Genomic DNA, 13,547 nt, shown 5'->3' with positions numbered 1-13,547 from the left:
TTTTCGAAACTAATTATTTTATTCGTGATTTTAAAATGTTCAAAATTATTGACAATTCTTTCTAATCGACTACAATGTCGATAAAATTAAAAAACTAATCATAAACCATTTCTAAACAATAATTGATAAATAACAGTGTAGCTATTTACACTACAAAACAGTCTCTTGAAGGCTGGACTTCACATGAGCCGATTCTTTTCCTCTGATGAATAAATGTAAACACTGGACTTCAATTAATTCTTGTAGAATACGCAATTTAATTTCAAATTAATTGTATACTTTGTAATTATTTGTAATGTGAATATTCCAAGGCGGGTATCAAACTATCACCAAGGCCCATTTATTAATGGGATTCCCTTGGAGGCAAACTATATTTTTCTTGGTCATTGTAATAGCTATATTACAGGTAAGGTTCAACCTTTATCTTTTTGCAATTTTTTGTGCAATATTGTAGTTCCTTTAGCTTTTAATTTTTAATTTTTAATTAACGTATTTATTGTTGGTTTGTCTCAGCACATGTGACAATCTAACCGTTTCATTCATATTCAAGAAAGTAAACAACAGACATAATCAAGTTACCAATGGAAGATCAGAAACATGATTGAATATCACACATTTCTATATAGTTTAGGTTCATAAAAATAAGACTCTTCATGTTTCATTACAATCTTGGTTTTGCATATTTTAGCACTTTTCTAGTTAAAACAGCGTATCATTGATTCTAATTCGGGATTTTAATTCTTTATTTCTCATAAAATTTTGAAACTAACTTGATAGCACAATATATGTACTAAAAGTCCACTGTAGTTCGATTCATTAATAATTAATCATGTATTAATATTTTCATAATTCCATTTGCTATACAAAGAATTACTAACGTAAAAGTCTAAAGTAATAATAATCAAAAGTAAGCAATTATCTTTTCGATAATCACTGTCTAAGCGATGAGTTGTTCAATTCCCGCACGTTTATTTGATATCATAGAACGATATTTTGACCTTTTTTTCATTTTCATTGACCATATCTTTTCATTTTCAGGTTATTCACATATCACTGTTGAGCCGACTTGAAGCATTGAAAAATGAGCGACGAAAACGCAATGCAGCTTTCAAATTTGATAAAATTGGTCATGACAATCCACTCGTTTATTCAATTAAAGAGATCGAAAAGGATCGTAAACTGCTTTTGGATGCCGTAAAGGAAAGTTCCGTTCTTGATGCTTTCGGTGAAATGCATATCATTAATAACTGGATCAAAGCTGAATCTCTGGGAAATCGCAATCATATTCGCAAGGATATTACTTTGGTCACACAGTCTTCTTTATCAGAGCTTTACAATTTGCTGACCATTATTCATCGATGGAAAGGCTTAATTTCAGTGGGCTTGTTCACATTGACCAGAGAGCTATCCATTGCAATCGAAATCATTTTGTCACTACGAAAATGTTATCCTATGATAAGATACAACACTAGTTTCCATTTAGTCTATCCTCTTCTTGTGCCTCTGCCAGATCTAAATACACACTATGATCTGATTCGTCTTCTGCCATCAGAACCTTCAGCGCCGTCACTTTCATCATCTTCACGAGCCGAGTCTATCGAAGAAAATATTTGTGCTCAACTGCCAAAAATCATGACCGCTTTGAACCCTGGTACTCTTAACTATGAAAATGAAGGAATTCCATTTCCAAATAATTTACTTCGAAATGTTGCCAGGAGAAATAGTTTAACTCAATTTGTTTTCGTTATCGATATTGATCTGGTCCCCAATAATAATCTCAATTATGATTTTATTGAATTTGCGAAGGAAAATCGTTTATTTGAAGAAGAAACCAAGGATGAGAAAACCATATTTGTTGTGCCATCATACGAAATCGATTCTAGTCTTGTTCCTGATCATATACCTAAAGATAAAACTGAACTAATGTTAGCAGTCAACTCAGGTTATGTTCGGCCATTTTATTACGAGCTATGCTGGAAGTGTCAAAAATACACAGATTATGAAGCTTGGCAAAAGGAGCCATTATCACCAAAATTAGACATTTTATTTGAGGTTTTCTGGCATGATCCCTGGGAACCGTTTTATATCTCTCGCAATACTGTGCCAATGTATGATGAAAGATTTCGACAATATGGTTTCAATAGAATCAGTCAGGTATTTCTTAATTACCATAACCGAATGTTACCCAATTTATTAATTTTAATTATTCACTTAGGTTTGTGAACTTCATATGGCTGGATATCGATTTTCAGTTTTGAATAATCCTTTTGTAATTCATAAAGGAATGAAAAGGCCAGATTCATTTCACAAAGACAAAGATTTGGAGCTGGAAAAAAATCGTATACTTTTTAGGCATTTCAAAAATGAACTCAAGGATCGCTATCCAACCTCGTCAAGGCGTTGTTATTAAAACAGTAAAAAAGCTTATTTCATCATTCCCACTTTTTCCTGTGCCATGTAAATTGGATTCACCAAATGTTCAAACTTTCTTTTATGGGCCATATCAATATTTCATTTTGAGCAATTTCAAATTCCATGAACATAATAAATACCTGATATCATGACTGCCTGCATATCAATTTACTGATTAAATCACTAACTTTTTGCTTAATATCTTCAAGAAATACGAAATATCATTTAGATTCACTTTTATTGTTCGCATTGTTGCAACATGCCCTTCAACATTCATCTGTCAAAATGTAATTTAACTAACGAAATACTCATCGAGTGTCTAATTAATGTTTTTCCCCTTTACCGATTGTTTTCGTCTTTTATACTCCTATTGTAACGAATATTTATTTTTACCAAATACATTTCTAGAGTGTGCTAATGATCGCCCCAATTTGCCAATGATTTGACTCCGATTGATTTTTACATAAGTATCATCTAATTCCAATACAATCAATTCAAGATTTATCAAGATCGATAAGTTTCTATAGATATTTTGTATTTCCATTTTATTCAGTATTTTGAGGCCACATGATTCTTGAGCGTCTCTCAAGGTTAATGTCCTGATCAACTCAAGCTTAAAACCAGTTTGTTTATTTTGGTCTTAACAGTTCGGTAATGAAGATTCACGTCAGGTGACCTTATTTTCATTTCAGTTCATATTTGTGTATGACTGGAATATGATTTTATGTCAACTATGACAAACGCCAAAGGTAAATCTTCACAGATTAGCAATTATGGTAAAAAGATACATCCTGAGCGTGAGGTTAAAACAGTGTTACAACAACCCAAACGAGTCTTCATCTCATCATTAATAATAATCTTTATTGCCATTGTTTTAAACACAATTGGGGCTCATTTTAATGCCCAAAATCATTTTCTAAAAAATGTGATCAACAATCAAACAAGTGAATTACCAATCACTCTAGATGAAGTTGACAGCTCAAGTAAAAATGGTTACTCATTTTTGGTTAACAATGGAGATAACAACACAGATTCATTACCATTACAAGAAGAAGGAAACAGTCATCAAGTGAACTTTGAATCACAAAAGGATAAAAGTGATGTCAATGCCACCGAAGAAAAAGTGATCTACAGTTTTCTTGCTACAACGGAGCAAGACATTGATCAACTAAGGTAATAACTAATTTCATTGATACTCTTTTCTACTTTAATTGCATGAATCATGTTACTAATTTAAATCTTTGTTACTAGCATTTATGAGCAACCATGTTCCCCTACTGGTTATCGCTACGAGTCTTCAATCGGTTCAGCACCAGAAACATGTGGAATCACTTTTACCGATCACCTTCTAGATCAGGACCAAGTCAATAAACTCAGAACAATGGCTGCTAAGTACATTGAACTATTCGGTGAAACAACAACGACCAATCGTGAATCATTGAATCTCCAATGGATTAATTTACATACTTTGTTTCGCAAGGCTCCTAAAAAAAGCTTGTTATCTGATGATGAATACGAGCTATTGATAAATGCATCAGTTGCAGCAAAAGTAAGAGTTAAAATAATTGCTACGAATATAAATTTTATTTTCATTGACAATCAACTTGTTTCTTGTTTTTATTATTAGAGTGTGACTTCAATGGCTTTTGGAATTCCCGAGGATCGTTTATTTTTCACGACAGTCTGTCAGTTTACAAGATATGAACCTGTAGCAGCATTTTCAGAGTTCCGTCATATTGATAAAGTACGATCTCCTGAGTTGATTGTCACCTCAATTTTATGGCTATCAACAGTTGATGTTGACTTTGAAGGTGGACGATTAGAGTTTCTCAATGGACCTGGAGATGAGAAATTCAATCCATATCTGATTGAACCCAAAAAGGGAAGATATGCGGCTTGGACCTCGTCTCATGAAAATCCTCATGGTGTACACGAACTGTATAACGGAGAGAGATTAGCACTTATCTTTGCCTTTACTGCCAATCCTAAATTTGGCCATTCAACTATAGAGAGCTTAAGGACCTGGGCAACACTCAAAAAGCCATCCTTTTATTACTAACTGGTTAACCAGTTGGCAATAATGAACTCAAATCTGGTTAACAATAAACAATTGATTCAATAATGTATATTTGCCACTAGAAAGAAACGCGAATGATTCCCTTTTGACTTCCTTTTATATGTGAAAAATTGACAGTTGTCAAGCATAAGGCAAAATTGTTGATCAATTAACGCAAGGTGCAATTAACCGATTGTTTTTCATCTTGTAAGACAAATCTAATTGTTCATTCACTAATTTTGACATTCCATTTGTCAATTGAGTGATCAATTAACAAACAAAAGGTAGTCAGACATACAAGTTTACCACTGATCTAAATAATGATCCAAATGATAATCTTGATTAGGATTCATTTTCATTCTCGACAATACTTTACACTCTCTTTTCATTTAGTAACTAAATTAATTGTCTTTTATATCTTCTTAAAAATGGATGTTATCAAATTTGGAGACCATCAACAGCAACAGCAACAGCAACTGCAACTGCAACTACAACCTGGCGATAATGTTAAAACAGCCAATCATTGGGAACCAGGCGAATCAAATCAATTGCAACAACACCAACAGGTTGAACATGCGACATTAAAACACCAGGAATCGACAAGCTGTTTAAACACACCATCAGCTATTCAGCCAGTTCCACCAGCATCACCATTTATTGGTTTATCAAAGTTTGGAGTAATTACAAGTGATAAAACTCATCATCGGTTGGTTAATGATAATTCTTACAGTTTGTCTCAAAGCTATGAAGCTATTATTCTTGAAAATCAAATCAATTTTAACCATCGTCGACAAAATGCTTTATTTACTTCGCCACCAGATACTTTCACCAAGGATTGCAATAGACATTTACCAAGTGTTTTAAATTCAAACTCTCTTGATAGTGCCAATTTCATTAGACGTCGCAATGAACGGGAACGAGCTCGTGTTAAAAATGTAAATGAAGGCTTTGATCGACTTCGTAAACATTTACCTTTATCACCAAGTCAACGAGAGAAACGATTGTCTAAAGTTGAAACATTAAAAATGGCAATTAGTTACATTAGACATCTTGAAACTGTCCTCAAATCAAATGATCCAAAAGAAGAGCGATCAATTTAGCTTAAATCACACCATTCAATCCAATTTCAATATCTATAATTAGCATTGAAAGCTATCATTAATGTTACAATATCATAAAATAGGAAATTAAAATCACAACCATTAAGTTTATATTGTTAGCTAATATAATCTTTAAACTCAAGAATAGCCATCAGTTTCACATTGTCTTACGTTATGAGACTTGATTTGAATTTGTATCTTTGATTGTAAATAAATATAATAATAATTGTTATAATTGGTGAATGTTTATTGTTTTATTTTGCTAAAATCTCAATAATTGAACAAATTTGAAACATTAAGGAAATAATTTTACTTTCTGTTTGTACAAAAAAGGTTTGTATAAAACCTAAACATTTAGGTTTACAAGATATTGTTGACTGTAATCAATCATTATTTCATCATTATACATGTATTAATCTCAATCATATCGTTCCTCATATCATCTTGTGGTTAATTGTGTGACGCAGAAATGGTTGAACATAAAAAACAATTTATATTAGCTTGAAATCAGTCAAATCCCGTTTGCTTTTGTTAGATTTGATTAACAGATAGAAACAAAGATTGAAATTTGAGTGTATTATAATCATTGATGTTTCTTAGTTGAGCAAAAAGGACTAAAAATTTAAAGATGAACCAAAGGTATGAAAGTTGATGGTGTTGGTGCCGGTATTGGTGTTGATTAATGAAGGTGGTGGAAAAAAATAAAGAATGAAAAGAGACAAATCACAGTCTTAATAAGATGAGAAACCAAATGGTTGAGAAAAAGGCAACAATTGTTTAAGCACAATCAATATCTTAAAAATACACTATGTAATTTTGGACAATTGTGTTGTTGTTTTGTTTATATAATTATATATATAGCTGATTTGATTGCTAAGATTGAAGAATTGATTGTATCTTCTTTATATTCAATTTTTGTGATTATTTTACACATTCCATCTTGTTTATCTTTTACTAGCATTACTCAATAGACAGAAAAATATCGTCTTAATCATGTTACATGTTATTTATAATAGACTTGATTTGGTTGACACTGTGTGCAAGCAAATAACATTGAGCTGCTCAGAATACCTTTATCATTATATTTTCCATTAGCATTAAATTCATTATTTATCAACATCATCATTTTAATCGCTAAACGGTATTTCATTAGTCAACACCACCGTAAGAACCCGATCCTTCAATGGCTTTTATCAGTCTATCTTTTAGTTCTTGGTAACTTTCATATGGAGGCAAATCAAGTCGATTGAAGCTAAAGTAAAGAAGAAAAAATGTCAATTAATTATCTCTAATTACAATTATTTAGAGAGAAATAGTTTATAAACTATTTATCTAATTAACTAGTTCATTACCATGTGTGAGAACGAGGTAAATTAGCTGGAGTACCCCATTTTTCAATTGTAAAAGGCTGAGGTCCGTTGCTTCCATAAAGCTCTTTAAAGCCATTCATTGGTACTCGAGAAGTACCAGTAACAAATTGAAGTAATCGAGAACGCATCTCACTTGAGAAAGATAATACAACCTTGTTGGAAGATAAAAAGATGATAAAAGAAGATATTATAAATAAAATTTAATGAATTATTAAACATAGGAAAAAACGAGATGGTAATTCAAACAGTCATGTGAAAAGCGTATAATTTGCTTTTGCTATTTGCTCGAGATGATGAAATGACTTTGTTCCAGGATAAGCGCCTGGTAAAAATTAATTAATGATATAATTACCCTCCAGAAATATTGAATAACAATATGTGTTGCATGAAATCCTCCTTTATATACAGTATGTTTCCTCCAGTCATTAACATCTATTTCTCCAATTCCACATAATAGAAGTTCTAATTCATTTTCATCGAAAATCCTTATTGAGTTTAGGCTAACAATTTCATCAAATCCCTTCAGAAATGAGTTCATTTGAGGGGCAACTCTAGATACGAATCTCCATTGAATTACAAGGCTAAAATTGGATGAGAACGAAAAGATTAGTTGTAATAAATAAAACATGAAAAAATGATACCAAAAGGTCACTTACTTTACATATTCATCTCTATTTTCAACGGTAACTGAAACATTTGTTCCATCAGGCTTAAGCTCGTGAACTTGCATTTGACCAAACATATCTTCATCTACAACAAATCTGAGATCAAGTTCGGCAGGATCATTTTCCATAATCCATTTAAGTGAATTATAATACTCTAAATCTACACTTTCCATGTCCTTCAAATCAATTGGTTTATCTAACATCATTTTGTAGAATGGTCTTATAAAGAATGCATCTAATAGTTTACCATGATATACAGCCATTCCTGCTATTCTACCGATAAATTTAAAATAAGATAAATGATCTTCTGAGCACATTCCGGAATTCGGATTGATTTGAAGAGTATAATTATCAGCGGCTGAATATTCAAAGAGACCATAATAAGGGTTGAACATTTCTTTCGATAAAAGATAAAACCATTCACGAGATGCACCACCATAATCAAGAACTTGTTCATTATCAAATTCGATCCATAATTTGGTTCTTAATAAATCAGGGTTGGAGATATTGGAGATGAAATTATATGAGCATTCAAATATATTGGCTCGGCTGACTTTAATTTCCAACTTGTTTGGCACATTTGATGGTCGAGGTAACTTTGATTGAAAATATTCATACTTTCGTTTATATTCACGTGAATACCTGACCGCTGGACCAGCAATTGCTGGATTATTAAGCCTAGGATCTTCCCATTGGGTTGTCTTGGTGTTATGATCAATAAAAAATATACGCCCATCGGAATGAACTCGTTCTTCCCAACCATCAGGTAATGAGCCTAAATCATCTATTGTAGCACCAACTGAAGGATTATTGGACACTTGGGGACGAGGTTGAGGACTTGGTTTGCCAGTTCTTGGATCAATCCAAGTAGTTGTTTTGGTATTGTGATCAATGTAAAATATGCGTCCATTTGGAGCAACTTGCATAGACCAACCGACAGGCAATTGTTCGGCTGAAGTTGAGGCAGTAGAATCATCATTATTATTATTACTATCATCGTTATTCAATGCAGAACTTGAAGGTTCTTCATTTAAAGTTGAGCTTGAGGTTGCTGATGTGACCGGTAAAGTAGCTATTGGTGCGATTGTCGTAACTCCAGTTGAAGGTGGTGTTGCTATTGTTGAAGACGGAAACACAATACTGTCCAATGGTGGTGTAGACGAACGGGCGGATTCATAACTATCACGACTAGTACTCTCCCTAGAATGAGCATCATTAGATACAGGCTGTAGATGGATCAATATGAGTGAAAGAAAACAAAGAAAAGAATATAATTTAGTAATGACACAGGAAAATAGCTTGAACAAATACAGATGAATAAAATAAATTAGAAAGTGTGACAAAAGCAAAAATGGGCTGACAAAAAAGGAGGGAAATGACAGAACATTTATGAGAAAAAGTTAATTTTGAGACCTCAGAAAGTCGACGGCGGTTTTGCTCGATCTTGAATCTTTCAAGTCTTGTATTAAAATCCAAGATCTAATAGACATGCATGGATAGCGTGTCCAAGTACACAAAATGAAGCATATTGTCAGGATCGACAAACCACCAGCGAGCAAAATCATTCATTAAAGTTTCAGGACAAGGAAAAATAAGAAATTTATACAATTGCACATCCAAACAAGTTGACCGTAAATATATAAAACGAAAGGAGAAAAAATAGATAAAGTTGTTGAGAGCAATGACAGAGAAAAAATTAAACAGTTACAAATAAAAGATAGAATAAATCAATTCATGGTTAGTTTAGCACTAAATGTATTATTAAAGAGTTTTTTTATAAGTAATAATGTACCTGAGGAGGACTCTCTTCTTCTTGATTATTCTGATTATCTCCTTGATCACTGCTAATGTGAACTCTCCGGCGAAACCAATGAGCTAAATCAATGCTCCGCTGATGTGCTACTACAGTCTGGCCCGTTTGTCTAAAAGTAATTATAAACACGATTTATATAATTAAAAATGATAAAAATAGTATGCAATCAAGGAAGAGCATAAAAATAGATGATTATCATTTGAAGTTAGGAAGAGAAAATTTATTCTCATAGTGGTTTTGTAATGTTGAAAGTGTAATAAAATAAACTGAACAAGAAAAATTTCTTTTTCTAAACCTAGATAAACGATCAAAATTGACCAAAGAGTAGGCTGAAATTCATCCAGATAAATCGTGCGCTTATAAATCAAAAAGATTTTAAGCGGTGAAATATAAGATTTAAAAATAACCACTATAAGATTAAGGTTAGTTTGAAAGGTTAAAATCATTAAGCCTATTCTTACTCAGTTGGTCTTTGCCATTGAGTGATTCTGTTGATATGATCAACATAATAAGTGCGTCCATTAGCATCTTGCCTCTCTTCCCATCCATGAGGTAAAGGTGAAAGACGATTATCAATAGAAGAAGATGGAATGCGAACTGGTTGAGCTGGTTGCTCTTCGTGGCCATTTGCTTCTACTTCGACTAATTCCCAACCTTGCTGTAAGGATAAAAAAGAGGAAATATTAGAAGAATGCTTCTGGTGGTAATTTCATGATAGCACATGATTTCAAATATGCGTTTAGAAACGCTAAAGCTTACATCTCGAATTTCCTTAAACAAGCTCACCTCATTTTCTGAAGATGCGCCATTTTCACCTTCATCCGGAAGGAATGCAACGTATAACTTTAATTGCCCTCTGACCTTAACTTTAGGACTACTTAATAGGAAAAGACAACGGGAAAAAATTACTATGTTGATCATCCATTATTAAGAACAATTATTAATTATTGACTGGGTTTAATTCAAACCTCTTTGGACGAAGAATGTATAGCTTAGAAGAAATGGTTCGTTCAGGGTGTTCAGTAGGAATGTTATTCAAGGGAAGTTCCACCATACCAAGGAAATCATCTCTCGTTAATCGGTTCTCATCAAATACTTCGATGATTAGCTTATGTTGATCAGGAATAGCACGAAGTTGGAATTCTTCATCCCACTGAGGATTAAGTGTCTGTTACAAGAGAAGATAAAAAATGAAATGAAATGATTGAGAAAAGCAAAATGATAGGTTAAAATAGAAAAAAATCAATGAAAATGAGCAACATTAAGCTGATTAGGGCAACCAATAAAATCATGGTGACGTGAGATGAAAAGAAGACAGAAAGAGAGATGAAGATACTAGAAAAATATAAAATTGAAAAATTACAGGAGAGACAATCAATAGAAATGATTACTGTTACCCTCTTTTTGGTTTTGGTACACGCTGTGTATACGATTTCATTTTCTAAAGTAACTAGACCAATTTTAGCATAAGGATCACTTGCACCAAACAGGTCCTTCTTGGCCAGGCTTTTTCCTTCGATTATCTTCAGTCTTAGAGTCCGTGATCGTGCTGGATAGCCCTAAAAAACATGAAAAGAAATTAATCATAATGTTCAATTTTCATAAATTAATTAAACAGCTTTTGTTTCATCTCGTTTTTTATTCCATTTGGATGATGCAAAGAGCATATCATCGACTAACCATCAAAACATTTCAAATGAAACGTCAATATATTTTTTTTTGTTGCATTCGTATCGACACATCAACAAAACATGAAAGTACCGATATGTTATGTATCGATTGATTAAAAGCATGGATGTCGATAATGAGATATATTTAACATTCTAAGATTATAAAGAGGAAGAATAAATAAAAAAAGCTCAAGAAAGGATGGATAAATTGAAAGAATCAAATGATTATTGAAAATAGTGTTTATAATCAGGTTGAGTGCTTGCTTGATGGCAATGATATTGAACATGATAATATCGAGCTGTGTATATCAAACATACTGATAAACCAAATTCGTTGTCCATGATTAAAGACTTGGTTATTTTAAATTTACTGTTATTTGACCTGACATACATTTGATTAAAGAGAAAGAGAAAAAGAGAGAAAGGTATAAAGGACATGATTTGAAAAAAAATTGAAATGAAATGAAAAATAAGGAAATAAACTCAAATCCTTAGAATACAATATCCTGAATTGTAGGTTGACAATACCCGAAAGTTTACAATGTCTTTAATTGACCAATATTTGGTGAAATATTGATCAGCTAAAATAACAAGTTCAAGCTGTCAAGTTGAATACATTGCAAATCTAGCAAACAAGACAATGTATACAAAAAGAAACACAATAACAGAGTACAGTCAATCTTGAATAATTAATTGCTTCGTCATGATTTGGTCTGTGCACCTAGAAGCCCTAAGAATTTCTGCAATCTTGGAAAACAACATCATCACCACCATAATCAAAAGAAATCCTTTTGTTCTTCACATTTTATATCACTAAAGTCAATCCTAATATACGCATACATCTAAAAAAATAGGGAATGATGAGTCCAGTAAGAATTGGATAGTGATCTTATACTCTATCGAAAGATTGAACGTTTTTTTCTCAACCAAGAATGCATTATAATAGTGCACACAGACTCGATAAAATCAATTAATAGTTACACATAAAATCATCACCCAAAGATACAAGATAAAAGAGTGACTGAAAAAGAGATAAAAAAGAGTAGATTGTAAGTTAAAAGGCAAGGTTTTTGTTACCTACCTGTTGCTGTTGAATTGACTCAGATCCTGTACCAGACATCCTTTAGAGTAACCAAATCGATTATTCCAGACACTGATTTATAAAACATAAGATAGAAAATGGTCAAAATATTTATAAATCTCCAATGAAAACATGGAACGACAAAAGATAGACAAGATCATCAACGATAAATAAGAGAAACAAGAAGGGTTACCAATAGTAATATTACAGGATGAGATCAGTTCAACTTGAAGTGTAAATGTAAACACTAATGTTTGGACCTTCCGGATTGAACATTAAACGGCATTAGATGTAAACAGTTATTTAAAAATAGTAGAGGAAAGTTGGAATCTCAATCAAATAATATACATTATTATTATAGTAGTAAAATTGATTAAAAAAGGTTGCTCTTTAGCTCCAAATAATTTTTTTCATAATTTTGAACAGCAGTTTAGATTTACTCTAAAGTACCTCAAGCCTCCACTGGTGGCGTTAATACATGATAATAAAAGAAGGAGTTTCATGTTTTTCCGCGTGTCTACGCATTTGATTGTATTTCTCGGTTTGTGTTCAAGTTTAAAAATCAGATGTTTTTTAGTTGTGTTTTTAAATTTATTTTAATGATAGTAATTTGCTTGTGATTTTATTTTTTCTCAACTTTTAAGTTCATTAATTGAGTCGCTCATGGTGATAAATCAGGTGAAAAATCTGTTTTGAAATCATATTTCATCATCTTTTTAGACCCTTGTTTTCCCACAAGATGCCAAAACATTAAACATACAATGTGATGTTTCTTCTCAAGTTTATTACATGTTTCCAAGATTTACTTGTTTAACTACATTGGTCCAACATATTCACCTTAATCATCTCTTTGGACAGTTTCATATTATGAACATCTAAATCCAATATTTAGCTTGTTTTTGGTATCCGGATATTTCTCTCTTTTGCTGCCTTAACATTTTATTATTCTCAACCCATTGCTCTGAGATCTTATCGTATCTCTCATCGTTAATTAGAGAAACCGACGATTGAAATAACCATTTCAAGAATGTCGGAAATCAAGGTAACCCCTCTACTAGGTCTTCAAGAAAATGGAAAAAGCTCAACTTTGGTTAAAATTGGAGGTAAAAATGTGATCCTTGATTGCGGCTTGACTCTAGAGGCTTTAAATGATGACAATTACGACCAACTGTTGCCTGATTTTACATTTCTCTTTGGGAACAATGCTGTGAATACACCAATTGACTGTGTTATCATCAGTCACTACCATCTTGACCATTCAGGAGCTCTTCCATACCTGACTGAAAAAATTGGTTACAAAGGGCCTATTTACATGACACAGCCTACCAAGACTATTGCTCCTTTTGTTTGGAAAGATTGTCATACAACTTTAACAGATGC

At 32.5% G+C, this 13,547-nt stretch overlaps 4 protein-coding genes across 17 annotated transcripts; 3 read left to right on the top strand and 1 right to left on the bottom strand.

Moving 5' to 3' along the window:
- The first annotated feature begins 203 nt into the window (after window positions 1–203).
- On the top strand, window positions 204–2,850 carry LOC107362112 (beta-1,4-glucuronyltransferase 1). The gene is made up of 3 exons (XM_015929120.3): window positions 204–406; window positions 1,039–2,154; window positions 2,216–2,850. The coding sequence occupies exons 1-3, from the start codon at window positions 347–349 to the stop codon at window positions 2,408–2,410; spliced, it is 1,371 nt and encodes a 456-aa protein (XP_015784606.2). The 5' UTR covers window positions 204–346; the 3' UTR covers window positions 2,411–2,850.
- Window positions 2,851–2,918: 68 nt separating this feature from the next.
- On the top strand, window positions 2,919–5,803 carry LOC107362149 (2-oxoglutarate and iron-dependent oxygenase domain-containing protein 3-like). Its single transcript, XM_015929163.3, has 3 exons — window positions 2,919–3,585; window positions 3,664–3,961; window positions 4,040–5,803. Exons 1-3 carry the CDS (start codon window positions 3,137–3,139, stop codon window positions 4,469–4,471), a joined length of 1,179 nt encoding a protein of 392 aa, XP_015784649.2. The 5' UTR covers window positions 2,919–3,136; the 3' UTR covers window positions 4,472–5,803.
- LOC107362150 (uncharacterized) lies at window positions 4,789–5,803 on the top strand. The gene has a single exon (XM_015929164.3). The coding sequence runs from the start codon at window positions 4,789–4,791 to the stop codon at window positions 5,566–5,568; it is 780 nt and encodes a 259-aa protein (XP_015784650.1). The 3' UTR covers window positions 5,569–5,803.
- Nedd4 (E3 ubiquitin-protein ligase Nedd4) lies at window positions 5,798–12,600 on the bottom strand. 14 transcript variants are annotated; one of them, XM_015928753.3, is made up of 12 exons: window positions 12,361–12,600; window positions 12,168–12,239; window positions 10,814–10,975; window positions 10,385–10,584; window positions 10,176–10,293; window positions 9,878–10,074; window positions 9,396–9,525; window positions 9,017–9,082; window positions 7,595–8,829; window positions 7,291–7,519; window positions 6,921–7,090; window positions 5,798–6,820 (listed from the first exon to the last, which is right to left on the bottom strand). In XM_015928753.3, the coding sequence occupies exons 2-12, from the start codon at window positions 12,204–12,206 to the stop codon at window positions 6,718–6,720; spliced, it is 2,649 nt and encodes an 882-aa protein (XP_015784239.1). In that variant the 5' UTR covers window positions 12,207–12,239; window positions 12,361–12,600; the 3' UTR covers window positions 5,798–6,717. The 14 variants fall into 14 exon arrangements, with proteins under 14 accessions (XP_015784239.1, XP_015784242.1, XP_015784241.1 ...); XM_015928756.3 differs by having other exon boundaries at window positions 10,203–10,293; XM_015928755.3 differs by having other exon boundaries at window positions 10,176–10,290.
- Between the last annotated feature and the right edge of the window lie 947 nt (window positions 12,601–13,547).

Source organism: Tetranychus urticae, chromosome 1 (genome assembly GCF_039701765.1).
Source record: "Tetranychus urticae isolate SD_2017Ah chromosome 1, NJAU_TeUrti_SD_1.0, whole genome shotgun sequence".
NCBI lineage: Eukaryota > Metazoa > Arthropoda > Arachnida > Trombidiformes > Tetranychidae > Tetranychus > Tetranychus urticae.
Note: the sequence above shows the minus strand (reverse complement) of the source record. Positions and strands in the feature narration are given on the sequence as shown.

Coding starts and splice junctions, on each gene's coding strand:
- LOC107362150 (XM_015929164.3), top strand. CDS start 4,789: ATGATCCAAATGATAATCTTGATTAGGATTCATTTTCATTCTCGACAA.
- Nedd4 (XM_015928753.3), bottom strand. CDS start 12,206: ATGTCTGGTACAGGATCTGAGTCAATTCAACAGCAACAG. Junction 8,830..9,016: donor ACCGCCGTCGACTTTCTGAG/GTCTCAAAATTA, acceptor ATCCATCTACAG/CCTGTATCTAATGATGCTCA. Junction 7,091..7,290: donor TTATTCAATATTTCTGGAGG/GTAATTATATCA, acceptor TCTTCCAACAAG/GTTGTATTATCTTTCTCAAG.
- LOC107362149 (XM_015929163.3), top strand. CDS start 3,137: ATGTCAACTATGACAAACGCCAAAGGTAAATCTTCACAGATTAGCAAT. Junction 3,586..3,663: donor CAAGACATTGATCAACTAAG/GTAATAACTAAT, acceptor CTTTGTTACTAG/CATTTATGAGCAACCATGTT. Junction 3,962..4,039: donor ATGCATCAGTTGCAGCAAAA/GTAAGAGTTAAA, acceptor TTTTATTATTAG/AGTGTGACTTCAATGGCTTT.
- LOC107362112 (XM_015929120.3), top strand. CDS start 347: ATGGGATTCCCTTGGAGGCAAACTATATTTTTCTTGGTCATTGTAATA. Junction 407..1,038: donor TTGTAATAGCTATATTACAG/GTAAGGTTCAAC, acceptor TTTCATTTTCAG/GTTATTCACATATCACTGTT. Junction 2,155..2,215: donor GTTTCAATAGAATCAGTCAG/GTATTTCTTAAT, acceptor TTATTCACTTAG/GTTTGTGAACTTCATATGGC.